The 13,909-nt window shown below is 45.8% G+C and overlaps 1 protein-coding gene across 6 annotated transcripts in view; it reads left to right on the forward strand.

Moving 5' to 3' along the window:
* The window catches only part of SIPA1L3 (signal induced proliferation associated 1 like 3), a 355,228-nt gene that overhangs the window by 226,640 nt on the left and 114,679 nt on the right, over positions 1-13,909 (forward strand). For all 6 annotated transcript variants that reach the window (XM_080644838.1, XM_080644843.1, XM_080644840.1 and 3 more), the window contains 3 exons: positions 6,444-6,632; positions 7,513-7,687; positions 13,640-13,743. In XM_080644838.1, the coding sequence (XP_080500964.1) occupies positions 6,444-6,632; positions 7,513-7,687; positions 13,640-13,743 (468 nt within the window). The remainder of the gene's footprint in view (positions 1-6,443; positions 6,633-7,512; positions 7,688-13,639; positions 13,744-13,909) is intronic.

The following is a 13,909-nucleotide window of genomic DNA, read 5'->3' on the forward strand; positions in this document are numbered from 1 at the left end:
GAATCACCAGATAAGAACAAACAGTGTGAGAGCCAGGTTGAATGGAGACTCAGATATGGTGCCTGGCAGTCAGCTCTGCAGCAGAGGAGGTCTCAGCATAGGAACAATGACACTTGTGAGTACCCCTGTCTGGGAGAAAGCCAACCCTGTGTTCTTGCTCTGATGCTAGACAATCCAGTTCCTCCCCATATGTTCCTGGATCCCCCCAAGCCACTGCCCCAGCACTGGAGTTCAGAGGGAGTGAGTCTGAGTAAGTCTGTGCACTAGCCCTTTAAGAGGAACTGCCTGGGTCTCCAGCAGCTTCCATGTCACTTAGCCACAATCCCTGATGGTTTTTACAGCCCAAAGTTACAGGGACTTCTCTTCCTGGTACTGGAACCCTGGGATGAGGGGTCTGGTGTGGGGCTGGGACACCTTGCTCCTCACGGGAGGCTTCCATAGTCAAGATATTCCTCCCAATTAAAAAAACACCACATGTTGGTGTTGGACCAGCCCATTCCACGCCTCCACCCCTCCTACTAGTCTCAATGTACTTTCTTCTTTACTTCTCTAGTTGTAGGACTTCCAATCTGCCAGATTTCAGGTGGTTCTAAATGATAGTTGTTCTGTATTTTAGTTGTAATTTTGATGTTGTTGCAAGAGGCATCAAGTACCAGTTACCTACTCTGCTATCAATGATCACCTGTGGGTTTTTTTTTTTTAATATATTTTATTGATTTTTTTTTTACAGAGAGGAAGGGAGAGGGATAGAGAGCTAGAAACATCGATGAGAGAGAAACATCGATCGGCTGCCTCCTGCACACCCCCCACTGGGGAAGTGCCCACAACCAAGGTACATGCCCTTGACCGGAATCGAACCTGGGACCTTTCAATCCGCAGGCTGACGCTCTATCCACTGAGCCAAACCGGTTTCGGCGGTTTATTTTTTTTTTTAATCCTCAAGATAGGTTTTTATTGATTTTAGAGAGAAAGGAAGGGGTAGAGAGATAGAGAAAAACATTGATCAGTTGCCTCCCATATGTGCCCTGACCGTGGATTGAACCCACAACCTAGGTATGTGCCCTGACTGGTAATTGAACCCACCACCTTTTTGGTGTATGGGACAACACTCCAACCAATTGACCCACCTGGCCAGGGTGAGCTTCCATTTTCTTATCTGTAAAATGGAGATAATAAAATCTTTCTTAAACAGACCTATACATATAACTAGATAACTACTATCATACTTGAACTACAGTGCAATAAACTGAACCTTCATAAATGTGACTTGTTATGAAGTATATCAGTTAGAATTTACTTTGTCTACAAAGTAATAGAAAACCTGACTAGCCATTGCTAAACTAAAATGTTATTTTATTATCTAACAAGAAATCTGGCGGAAAATGGCTGTAGGGATTGACTTCTCTGTGATTTTTTTTTCTTTTTTCTCTTTCCTCATGATCACAAGGTGTTTGCCACAGCTTCAAACACCTTATCAGCACACCAATGTCCTTAGCAAGAAGAAATGGGCAGGTGAAAGCAAATTTCCTCTTACAAGGGATGAATCTGTCCCAGAATTCCACCCCAAGCTGAATTCCCTTTCACATCTCCTTGCCTGAACTAGTCACATGGCCAGCTGTAGGGACAACTTGGAAAGCAACATCTGGGGAAGTGGAATTAAATGGACAAGATTGGCTTGACTAGAGGTTTTAAACCCAGACTACATGTCAGAATCTCCTGAGTGGTATTAAAAATGTGTGTGTGTAAGTATACACATATATAAACATATGTATACATACATACATACATACACGTATGCCTGGGTCCCACCACAGACCAACTGAATCAGAACCATTGACTGTGATTTTTGTTCTTTAGGTGTCCCTACTTTGTTTTTATTCTAACTGAATAACATTTTTAGGAGAGAGAGGAGGGCCACAAGACAACTCATCCCACACCATATGTGCCCTGACCGGGAATGGAACCCATAACCTTTTGGTTCCTGGGTGATCCTGAAGCCCTACTCATTCTGCAGGCCCTGGAAAGAGTGCTATGTGTCTCTTCCCAGCTTCCAGACTGAAATTTTTCTTGGTGGTATCTGTGATTGTGATTTTTGTCAAGAAACCAGATTGAGCCCTGGCCAGTTGGGCTCAGTGGATGGAGTGTCAGCCTGGGGATTAAAGGGTCCTGGGTTTGATTCTGTCAAGGGCATGTACCTCGGTTGCAGGCTCCTCTCTGGCCCTGGCACTCCCTGGGCCTGGTCAGGGCATGTGCAGTAGGCAACTAATTGATGTGGCTCTCTCACATTGATGCTATCCTCTGTCTTTCTCCCACTCTCTCTGAAAATCAATGGAAAAATAGCCTCGGGTGAGGATTAAAACATAAATAAAATGGTAATTAAAAATTTTTTAAAAAGAAACCAGATTGAAAATGAGTGCCACAGTTGAAGACCCAAGTCTTCATGTACTGATGGCCAGGGCATCAGTACATGGTATTATATTTATATACTAGATGCCTGGCGCACGAAATTTGTTGCACAAGTACAGTCCCTAGGCCTGGCCTGCGATCAGGGCCATCTTCCCCAGTTGCCTGCAGCCAGCCTTGCCCCCTGCCGCCACCCACCCCCTGTTCCCCCGCCGCCATTGGGTGATCAGTGCCTGACAGCCAGGGAAAGGGACGAAGAGGTCGGCTGTTCCCGCCCGCTCGCCAGCCCCGCCACTGCCACAGGTGGCCATCAGGCAATTGGAGCTTGCTGGCCAGGGAAAGGGACCAAGAGGTGGTCAGTGTGCTTCATAGTGACTGGTCCAGCGGTCATTCTGGTCATTCTACTGTTAGGGTCAATTTGCATATTACCCTTTTATTATATAGGATAGAGGTCTGGTGCACAGGTGGGGGCTGGCTGGCCTGCCCTGAAGGAGGCCCCAGATCGGGGTGGGGGGGTCCCTACTTGGGGGCGGGGCCAGCTGGGGCAAGGGGCCACAGGGTTTGCAGACCGGCCCTGCCCCCGATCAGGGTTGGGGGTCTCTGCTGGGGAGTGGAGCCAGGTTGGGCAAGGGGCCGTCAGCGGTTTGCAGGCCAGCCACACTCCTGATCGGGGTGTGGGGTCCCCGCTGGGGGATGGGGCCGGCCTGGGCAAGGGGCCACAGGCGGTTTGCAGGCCAACCATGCCCCCGGCTTTGTCAGGAAGGACGTCCGGAAGACTTTTGATCTATCCAGTCTAATTAGCATATTACCCTTTTATTAGTATAGACTAGAGGCCCAGTGCACGAAATTCGTGCACGGGGGTGGGGTGTCCCTCAGCCCAGCCTGCACCCTCTCCAATCAGGGACCCCTCGAGGGATGTCCGACTGCCCAATTAGGCCCACCAGGATCGGGCCTAATCGGGCAGTCGGACATCCCTCTCACAATCCAGGACCACTCAACTGCCTGCCTGCCTGCCTGCCTGATTGTCCCTAACTGCTTCTGCCTGCCAGCCTGATCACCCCCTAACCACTCCCCTGCCAGCCTGATCGACGCCTAACTGCTCCCCTGCCAACCTGGTTGCCCCCAACTGCCCTCCCCTGCAGGCCTGGGTCCCCCGCAACTGTCCTCCCCTGCTGGCTATCTTGTGGTGGCCATCTTGTGTCCACATGGGGGCGGCCATCTTGTGTGTTGGAGTGATGGTCAATTTGCATATTACCTCTTTATTATATAGGATAATATTGTAATGACAGTGAGAGTGTCCATTTGAATGCCTACCTCACGGAGCCTATTTTATTTGTTACTAGAGGCCCGATGCATGACGATTCATGCAAGAATGGGCCTTCCTTCCCCTGACTGCTGGCACCATCTTCACTCCAGCCGGAGCCGCCTTTTCACTCCGGCCCAGAGCCGCCTTTCCGCCTTCCCACTCTGCCCAGAGGCCCGGAGCAGCTGGGGCGGTGCGGAACGCCTGTGTCGTAGCCATGGCGATGACGCAAGTGTCCCACCCTGCCCCTGGCTGCTCGGCACCTGCGTATGCAAATTAACATGCCATATTTGTTGGGTTAATTTGCATACTCACTCCTGATTGGCTGGTGGGCGTCACGAAGATGTGGTCAATTTGCATCATTCTCTTTTATTAGTGTAGATACTTCTTTTTTTATTTTCTTTTTTTTTTATTTCTTTATTGATTAAGGTATTACATATGTGTCCTTATTCCCCCATTACCCCGCATCTCCCATTCATGCCCCCACCCCCCTGTTGTCTGTGTCCATTGATTAGGCTCATATGCATGCACACAAGTCCCTTGGTTGATCTCTCCCCCTTACTCCCACCAACCCCCTCCTTCCCTGAGGTTTGAGGTTCTGATTGATGTTTCTCTGTCTCTGGATCTATTTTTGTTCATCAGTTTATGTTGTTCATTATATTCCACAAATGAATGAGATCATGTGATATTTATCTTTCTCTGCCTGGCTTATTTCACTTAGCATAATGCTCTCCATCTCAATTCATGTTGTTGCAAATGGTAAGAACTCCTTCTTTTTTACCGCAGCATAGTATTCCATTGTGTAGATGTACCACAGTTTTTTAATCCACTCATCTGCTGATGGGCACTTAGGCTGTTTCCAAATCTTAGCTATGGTGAATTGTGCTGCTATGAACATAGGGGGTGCATATATCCTTTCTGATTCGTGTTTCTAGTTTCTTGGGATATATTCCTAGAAGTGGGATCACTGGGTCAAATGGGAGTTCCATTTTTAGTTTTTTGAGAAAACTCCACACTGTTCTCCACAGTGGCTGCACCAGTCTGCATTCCCACCAGCAGTGCACGAGGGTTCCTTTTTCTCCGCATCCTTGCCAGCACTTGTCATTTGTTGACTTGTTGATAATAGCCATTCTGACAGGTGTGAGATGGTACTGCATTGTTGTTTTGATTTGCATCTCTCTGATGATTAGTGACTTTGAGCAAGTTTTCATATGTCTCTTGGCCTTCCTTCTGTCTTCTTTCGAAAAGTGTCTATTTAGATCAGTTGCCCATTTTTTGATTGTGTTGTTTATCTTCTTTTTGTTAAGCTGCATGAGTTTTCTGTAAATGTTGGAGATTAAACCCTTATCATTGATATCATTGGCAAATATGTTCTCCCATGCAGTGGGCTTTCTTGTTGTTTTATTGATGGTTTCCTTTGCTGTGCAAAAGCTTTTTATTTTGATGTAATCCCATTTGTTTATTTTCTCTTTAGTTTCCATTGCCCTAGGAGCAGTATCAGTGAATAAATTGCTTTGGCATATGTCAGAGATTTTTCTGCCTATGGATTCCTCTAGTATTTTTATGGTTTCCCGTCGTATGTTTAATTCCTTAATCGATTTTGAGTTTATTTTTGTGTATGGTGTAAGTTGGTGGTCTAGTTTCATTTTTTTTGCATGTATCTGTCCAATTTTCCCAACACCATTTATTGAAGAGACTGTCTTGACTCCATTGTATGTTCATGCCTCCTTTGTCAAATATTAATTGAGCATAATGATTTGGGTCGATTTCTGGGTTCTCTATTCTATTCCATTGATCTATATGTCTGTTCTTGTGCCAATACCAGGCAGTTTTGAGAACAGTGTCTTTGTAATACAGCTTGATATCTGGTATTGAGATCCCACCTATTTTGTTCTTCTTTCTCAAGATTGCTGTAGCTATTCGGGATCTTTTTTTATTCCAGATGAATTTTTGGAAAGTTCGTTCTAGGTCTGTGAAATATGCCGTTGGTATTTTAATGGGAAGTGCATTGAATTTATAGATTGCTTTGAGTAGTATGGACATTTTGATGATGTTGATTATACCAATCCATGAACATGGTAGGTTCTTCCATCTGTTTAGTGTAGATACTTCTTGCTCCCTGACGTAATCCATCTCCCGCTAGAATGCCAGCTCCATGAAGTAAGAGTCTTTGTTTTGTTCAGACTACCTAGAACAGGGCTGGCACTTAGGAGGTGCTGAGTCAATATCTGTTAAAACAAACGAAGTTATGCCTGGTCAGCATGGTTCAGTGTTAAGCACTGACCTATGAACCAGGAGGTCACTGTTCAATTCCCAGTCAGGTCACATTCCTAGGTTGTGGGCTTCATCCCCTAGTAGGGGGCATGCAGGAAGCAGCCGATCATTGATTCTCTCTCATCATTGATATTTCTATCTATCTATCTCCCTCTCCCTTCCTCTCTGAAGTCAATGTTTAAAAAACGTTATGTTCCATGCACTGTCTCATTTAGTACTCCCAACACCCCTTTGGGGTTATGATATTGTCACTCTACCCATTTCACAAAAGAAGACACATGAGGCTCAGAGATAGGAAGTCATTTAGTCAAGATCACATAAACAAGAGGCATCAAGTTCAAGTCCTGGTCCAGACCCAGGGCTTTCTGGCCCAAGAGCCCAAGCTACTGACCATCACACATATGTTCTAATCCTTCCCTTGTTCCCAAGAGCCTCCTAACAGTCTCTTCTCTCCCTTGAGCAGCTTATCACCCTGCGGGGCTCCATCCTGGAGGATGCCACACCCACAGCCACTAAGCATGGGACTGGGCGGGGCCTACCCCTGAAGGATGCCCTGGAGTATGTCATTCCTGAGCTTAATATCCACTGCCTGCGGCTGGCTCTCAACACTCCCAAGGTGACGGAGCAGCTTCTGAAGCTGGATGAGCAAGGGGTGAGCTGGGGCTGGGTGAGGGCGTTGGGGGCAGTACTTTCTGTCTTGGTCACTTTTTTTTTTTTTCCAAAGATCAGAAACCAACGTAAGTTAGTTTCAATAAAAGGAGGAATCTGTTATCAAATTTTGGGATTGCCAAGAGCAGGAATGTAACTGGGTCTCAGGAGGAAAATAGTCTAGGGATAAAGGAGGCACCATGTTCGTGTGTGTGTGTTTGTGTGTGTGTGTGTGTGTGTGTGTGCACATACATGTGTACACTTGTGTTTTCTCTGTCCCTCTGCACACTGGTACCTCTGCTTCTCTGGCCCTCCCTCAGCTCTCAGAGTTGCTGTTAGAATTATGGCTGCTTGCAGAGACCATCTCACTGATTCTCAGCCCAGGAGAGCCTCTACCTGGCCCACACTTAAGTCAGATGTCGGTCCATGGTCCAGTCACCAGCGACCAGGGGAATCAGGGATACATTTTAAAAAAAACACGATTATTGCGGACCCACCCCCTAAAAAAAGTGTTGAATCTACTGATCCCTGCACGCTTCAGAATTTCCTTTTGCAGAGTCTTAGCCAGCTCCAGTCCACCTACTGCGGGAAAGCGGCCCAGGCAACAGTCTCTTTCATGAGAGCGTGGCATTGCCCTCCATAGATAGATTAAGAATTGGAGGCATGGGCACCTTGTCATGCCTTTCTGTAATGGGAGGAAGGGAGAGGGACAAGACAACTGGGACATGTCCCCATGCCTTTTTCCTTCCTCTGGCTGTGGCCCTAAATTCCTGTGTCACTCCAGCAATTTCCTGGGCTCAGCGCCCAAGAAAGCCCCCCTTTGTTCCATCCTCTCTGACATCTCTGCCTGTCCTGCCTCCATAAAGCCGCTCTCGCCTCTGCAGCTCTGCCGGAAACACAAAGTGGGGATCCTCTACTGCAGGGCAGGCCAGAGCTCAGAGGAGGAGATGTACAACAACGAGGAGGCCGGCCCCGCCTTTGAGGAGTTCCTCTCCCTGCTCGGTGAGAAGATCTGCCTGAAGGGCTTCACCAAGTACGCTGCCCAACTGGACGTCAAGAGTAAGTAGCCTGGTGGGGGAGCCAGTAGGATCACAGTTAGAACTGGTGAACCACTCCTGCACGTCCTCCTGATGGGCAAAAGGCCTGGTGATACTAGGTGAGGACTGCACAATGGGAGCTCCGGATCTCTGCTGATGGGAGTGCAAGTAGTACTCCACTTTTAAAAACAGCACAGCATATTCTGATTAAATCTGAAAGTTCACCAACTCTGTCTCAGCAATTACACTGCTAGACATGTCCTTTGAGAACTCATGCACGTGTGCCAGGATATATCCTGCATACTTACAACTGCAGAGCCCAGGACAGTGCCCAGTGTGCATGAGCAGAGCTGTGGTATATTCACACAGTGCCATTCTGTATGGTGACAACGATGACAACAAACTGGGGTCTGGATGAGATGCGTGGCCAGCAGGGCTCGGAAGAGGTGGTACTGAATGATGCCTTTTATACAGTAACTAGAGGCCCTGTGCACAAAATTCATGAAAGTGTGTGGAGACCTCTGGACGGGAGGCCAAGGCCCTGTGCCCAGCCGCTTGCTGTCAGCCAGGGCCTGGGAGTGGCGGCCCTGGCCCCTGCCACTGCTGGTCATTTGTTTTGTTTTGTTTTTTCTTGGTGTCAGTTTTTTTCCCCATTGCTGCTGCTGCCCGGCTCCCTCAGTGCCTGAGAGCAGCAGTCCGTGCCCGCCCCCCACCACACACGCACACACACACACACACACTGCTGGTCGTTTTTATTTTCCCCCTGGTGGTCAGCACATATCATAGCAGCGGTCGAACTCCCGGTCGAAGTCTCGTTCAGTTGACCGCCCGAGAGAACAATTTGCATATTTGGCTTTTATTACATAGGATTATTTTAAAAGCACATTCAATAATATATTGTTTGAAGGTTTGTTCTTACATAATAAAACTAAAGAAAAACAAGGCAATGATAGATGCGACAGTCAGGATAGTGGTTACCTCTCTAGGGTATAACTGTGAAATGATACATTAGAATGTTGGTGGTGGTCTATTGCTTAAGGTGGGTAGTAAGTACAGCATATATGTCAGAACATCCCCTGTACATATATATGCATAAATATATTTGTGTATGACGTATGACAGCAATTTCAACCTGTGTGCTGTAATACAAATTTTTAAAACACATAATACCTGACTATTTAGTCAGGGCACTGACCTATTTTCCTTTAGATTATCAAATAAAAAATGACAACAGCCAACACAACAGCCATCCTGTGTGAATGAACCAAAGTTATACCTATTTTTTTGTCAGATCGGCAAAACAATATATTTTTGGTGTGCCACCGAATTTTAGTAATTAGTATATGTGTGCCATGAGATGAAAAGGGTTGAAAATCACTGATGTATGGGATTGCAGTGGAAAGTAGTTTGAGGGAGGGAGTGGAGGGTGACATTGTGAACTGGCGTCACGGCCCCTCTGGAGAGGACTTGGCCATTGATCTTGGGGGTGAACTGTCGTTGGATTAGTTGCTCAGGCTAACTTGGAAAACCACAAGATGGGGCCCTGGCTCACTCACTCATTCTTTGCCTTGCCTTGCCAAGCCTCAGTTTCCTCATCTGGAAAATGGAGGTCTGGATTAGGAGACCAAGTTTAGAGGGATGAATCAGGAGTTTAGTAGATGCCTGCAGCTGTCATCATCATCACCTTTGCCTCCTCCATTGAAGAGGGCGGTAGGAGGAAAAAGCATCTTATTGTGCCAGTTACTGGTTTTGTGGTCTCGGCTTTGCCCCTCTCTGCCTCAGTTTTCTCATCTGTAAAGTAACAATAATAATTGCACTTAACTCGGGAGCACAGTATTGAACCTAACGTAGTGTGCCAGGCAGTGGACCTGTCCAGCTTCTCAGAGCTCTGAAGGTGGTTATCGCCTGCAGTGTACTGATGGGGCACACAGGACTCTTATTACCACCTGGCACACAGGAAGCCTGCAGCAAGTGTGAGCATTAGTATTGTGGTTCTGTTGGTGAACCGCTGAAGGGGCAATACACTCAGAAAAAGGAATAGGAGACTTATTATCCCCTTCTCAGACAAATGCCTGCTTTGAGGCTCAGTGTCCACTAAGTGACGGCCATAACCGTACCCTTCACTGGCTTACTGTGAAGACCAGATGCCTAGCACAGTGCCTTACAGAGAATTAGCTCTCAAATAAACATCAACTGCTGCCAATCATTGCAGTGTCTCCTTGGAGAATGTATATTCTGCAGCTCTGAGATGAAATGTTCTCTAAATGTCAATTGAATCCATCTGATCCAGTGTGTCCTTTAGAGTCACTGTTTCCTTGTTACTTTTTTGTCTGGAAGATCTATCCAGTGAAGTCAGCAGCGTGTAAGTCCCCTACTATGACTGTATTGTTCATCTCTCCCTTAAAGTTCTCTATAAGTTTATGTATTTAGGTGCTCCTATATTTGGTACATATATGTTATCCTCTTGTTGGATCGATCCCTGTAGTATTATGTAGTGACCTCTGTTGTCTCTTGTGATACCTTCATTTTGAAGTGTATTTTGTTGGATATGAGTATTGCTACTCCTGCTTTTTTTACTTTTCCATTTGCATGAAAAAATATTTTCCCATCCCTTCAGTCACATCCTACGTGAATCTTTTGTTCTGAGGTGGGTCTCTTATAGACAGCCTATATAGTTGAGTCGTGTTTTTTTATCCATTCAGCTACCCTATGTCTTTGATTGGAGCATTTAATCCATTACATTTAAGGTTATTATTGATAGGAACTTAAATATTGCGATTTTAATTCTATATGCCTAGGTTTCTCTCCCTATTTCTTCTTCCCATTGCAGCAGTTCCTTTAGCATTTCTTGTAATCCTGGCTTGGTGGTGATGAACTCCTTTGGCATTTTATTATCTGGGAAGCTCTTTATTTGATCATATATCCTATACAATAAAAGCCTAATATGCTAAGTGTCTGGTCATCCAATCGTCCGTTCAACCAATCAAAGCATAATATGCTAATGATATGCTAAGGCCACTCAACTGCTTGTTATGACATGCACTGACCACCAGGGGGCAGATAGTCACCCGGTCAACCAGTCGCTATGACGTGCACTGACCACCAGGGGGCAGACACTCCGACCGGTATTAGCTTACTGCTGGGGTCCAGCCAGTCGTGACTGAGCAAGACAGGCTGGACACGCCCTGGAGCCCTCCTGCGGTCCCTCCCTGGCTGGCCAACCTCCCATGTCCCTCCCCGGCCCTGACTGTGCACCAGGCCTCTAGTTTTGAATAATAGCCTTGCTGGATATAGTAATCTTGGTTTCAGATCCTTGTTTTCTATTACTTTGAGTACACATTGATTGGTCGCCTCCTGCATGAGCCTTTGCCAGGGCCCAGGCCAGAGAGGAGCCTACAACCGAGTTCCATGCCCTTGACCAGAATTGAACCAGGGATCCTTCAGTCTGCTGGTTGATGCTCTATCCACTGAGCCAGACTGGGTAGGGCTATCCTGTTTTATAATTGTTTTTTCATTTTGGTTCTCTGAGTGATTTTTTTTTTCTATCCTGTCTTCTATTTCACTGATCCAATCCTCAGCTTCTCCTAATCTGCTGTGTATTCCTTCCAATGTGTTCTTTATTTGTGCTATGTCATTCTTTATTTCTGTTTTCATAGTTACTATATCTTTTCTCATGCTGTTGAGCATCTTTACCATCATTATTCTGAACTCTATATCAGATAAGATTTTTAGCTCTATTTCATTTATCTCTTCTTCTGGAGAATTCTCTTGTTCTTTCATTTGGGGATTGTTTCTTTGTCTCCTCATTTTGGCTGCCTGTTTGGGTGTATTAGGTAGATCTTGTACACCTCTCAATCTCTAGTGCAGGACAGTGTCAATCCCTGTTTCTGACTAATTAGATCAGGTAAAAACTCAAAGGCTCCAGAGACATCCTCTGCCTACAGACTGATTGGATTCAGTCTTGAATAGCCCTCAGGTAATGGTCCCCAGGTGTGGTGAGAGTTTTTCCAGTAAGGTGGGGCAATTGCTTCTGCCTAGAGGCTAATTGTTATTCTCAGTCTCTTAATGGGCCTCATCAACTCTACACTGTGGGGCCAGGTGTTTTCCAAAAGGTGGGTCAACTGTCTTCCCCCCACACAAATCTACTTGCATAGCAAATTCTAGGTGAGAAAGATGACCTCCACAGCATGAGGGAATGACTCAGCACAGGAAACTGGGGTGTTTGCCTCCTGAGCTCTAACCCCAGAGTCCCCAACCCTGGCTTCTGCTCACACAGCTCCAGTCCACTCTCCCCTCCCTCTGCTGGAGCACAAGGTGAGTGGCTGCACAGGGGATTTTGTGTGTTGACCCTTTAAAAGGGTGCCTGAATTTCCAGTCATCTTTCCCTAGCAGTTAGCAAGCCCACTGCTTTTCACAGCCAGATGTTATGTGGGCACCTTTCCCACTTCTGGTGCTCTGGGCTGGGGAGCCCAGCTTGGGGTTTAGACCACAGAGTTCTCAGTGGCAATCCCCCACAACTGAAATATCTCTCCAGAACTTCAGCTACTGTCTGTGGGAGTCCGGCCAGCCCTTTCATGACTTTGCACTTCTACCAGTCTCTATGTGGTCTCCACTTTCATCCTTGGTTATCAGGGTTCTCTCTAGCCAGTCTTCAGTTGATTGTTCAGGAAGTTTTTCTATATTTTCGTTGTAATTCCAGTTTGGTCCTGGGTGCATGTCCAAGCAACATCCACTTACTCTGCCACCATTTTTTATTCCATTTATCCATTCTTTTGACTGACATTTGAAGATACTTGTACCCATCTCCCAGGGCACAGGTGTGGAGTCATCTACACTATGATCCTAGAAGAGGAAGTACTGGATCATCCATTATGCCTATCTCCACATTCAATAGATATTGCTAAAAAAAATTTTCCCAAGTAGTTGTACCAACTTACAACCAGCCACATAAAGGATTTTTTAAAAAATATATGTTTATTGATTTCAGAGAGGAAGGAAGGGGAAGAGAGAGATAGAAACATTAATGATGAGAGAGTCATTGATTGGCTGCCTCCTGCACGACCCCACTGGCAATCGAGCCCACATCCTGGGCATGTGATCTTGACCGGAATTGAACCTGGGACTCTTCAGTCTGCAGGCCGATGCTCTATCCACTGAGCCAAACCAGGTAGGGTCCACATAAAGGATTTTAGTTACTCCACATTCTCACCAACCCTGGGTATTGTCAGACTTTTACATTGTTACCAATCTGGTGGGAGTATAATGTAAGGTTAGCTTTTTATCTAAATGTATTGAATTTTATTTTATTTTATTTATTTATTTATTTATTTATTTATTTATTTATTTATTTTTGCCAGGGCAGGAAGTTTTTTATTTTTTTTTTTATTTTTTTTATTAAGGTATTATATGTGTACATATCTTACCATTGCCTCCCCACCCCACTCCCATACATGCCCTCACTCCCCAATGTTTTGCATCTGTTGGTTACTCTTATATGCATGCATATAAGTCCTTCAGTTGATCTCTTATTTCCCCCACCTCTCCCTAACCTTACCGCTGTAATTTGACAGTCTGTTTGATGCTTTACTGCCTCTGTATCTATCTTTTTGTTCATCAGTTTATAATGTTTTTCATTATCCCCAAATGAGTGAGATCATGTGGTATTTTTCTTTCATTGACTGGCTTATTTCATTTAGCATAATGTTCTCTAATTCCATCCAGGTGCCTACAAATGGTAGTAATTAAACCTTTATCAGTGATAACATTTGCAAATATGTTCTCCCATACAGTGGGGTTTCTTGTTGTTTTGTTGATGGTTTCTTTTGCTGTGCAAAAGCTTTTTTAAATGTATTGAATTTTAAAGAACAGAGTTAAGTGAACACATCAAGTTAAAAACTGACACAGATGGTATGTGGGAGATGGCAAAAACCCAGAGGTTTTGGAAACATGGTACTAACTTGTGTTTCTGTTTCAGCTGACTCCACGGGAACCCACTCCCTCTACACGACGTACCAGGACTATGAGATCATGTTCCATGTCTCCACTCTGCTCCCTTATACCCCCAACAACAGGCAGCAGGTCAGTAGGGTCCAGCTGATAATTTCCAGCTGGTACACGGCTGAACCCCAAGGCACTCTTTCCCCACAGCTGCTAGCTGGCTGCCTGCCCGGCACTGGTGGCTCTGGTGTTGTCCTGTGCAGCAGTTGGAGGCCTTTAGCCTTGGACCCCGCACCACAGTCCCATC

This window comes from Plecotus auritus, assembly GCF_963455305.1.
Source record: "Plecotus auritus genome assembly, chromosome: 10".
In the NCBI taxonomy this organism is placed as follows: domain Eukaryota; kingdom Metazoa; phylum Chordata; class Mammalia; order Chiroptera; family Vespertilionidae; genus Plecotus; species Plecotus auritus.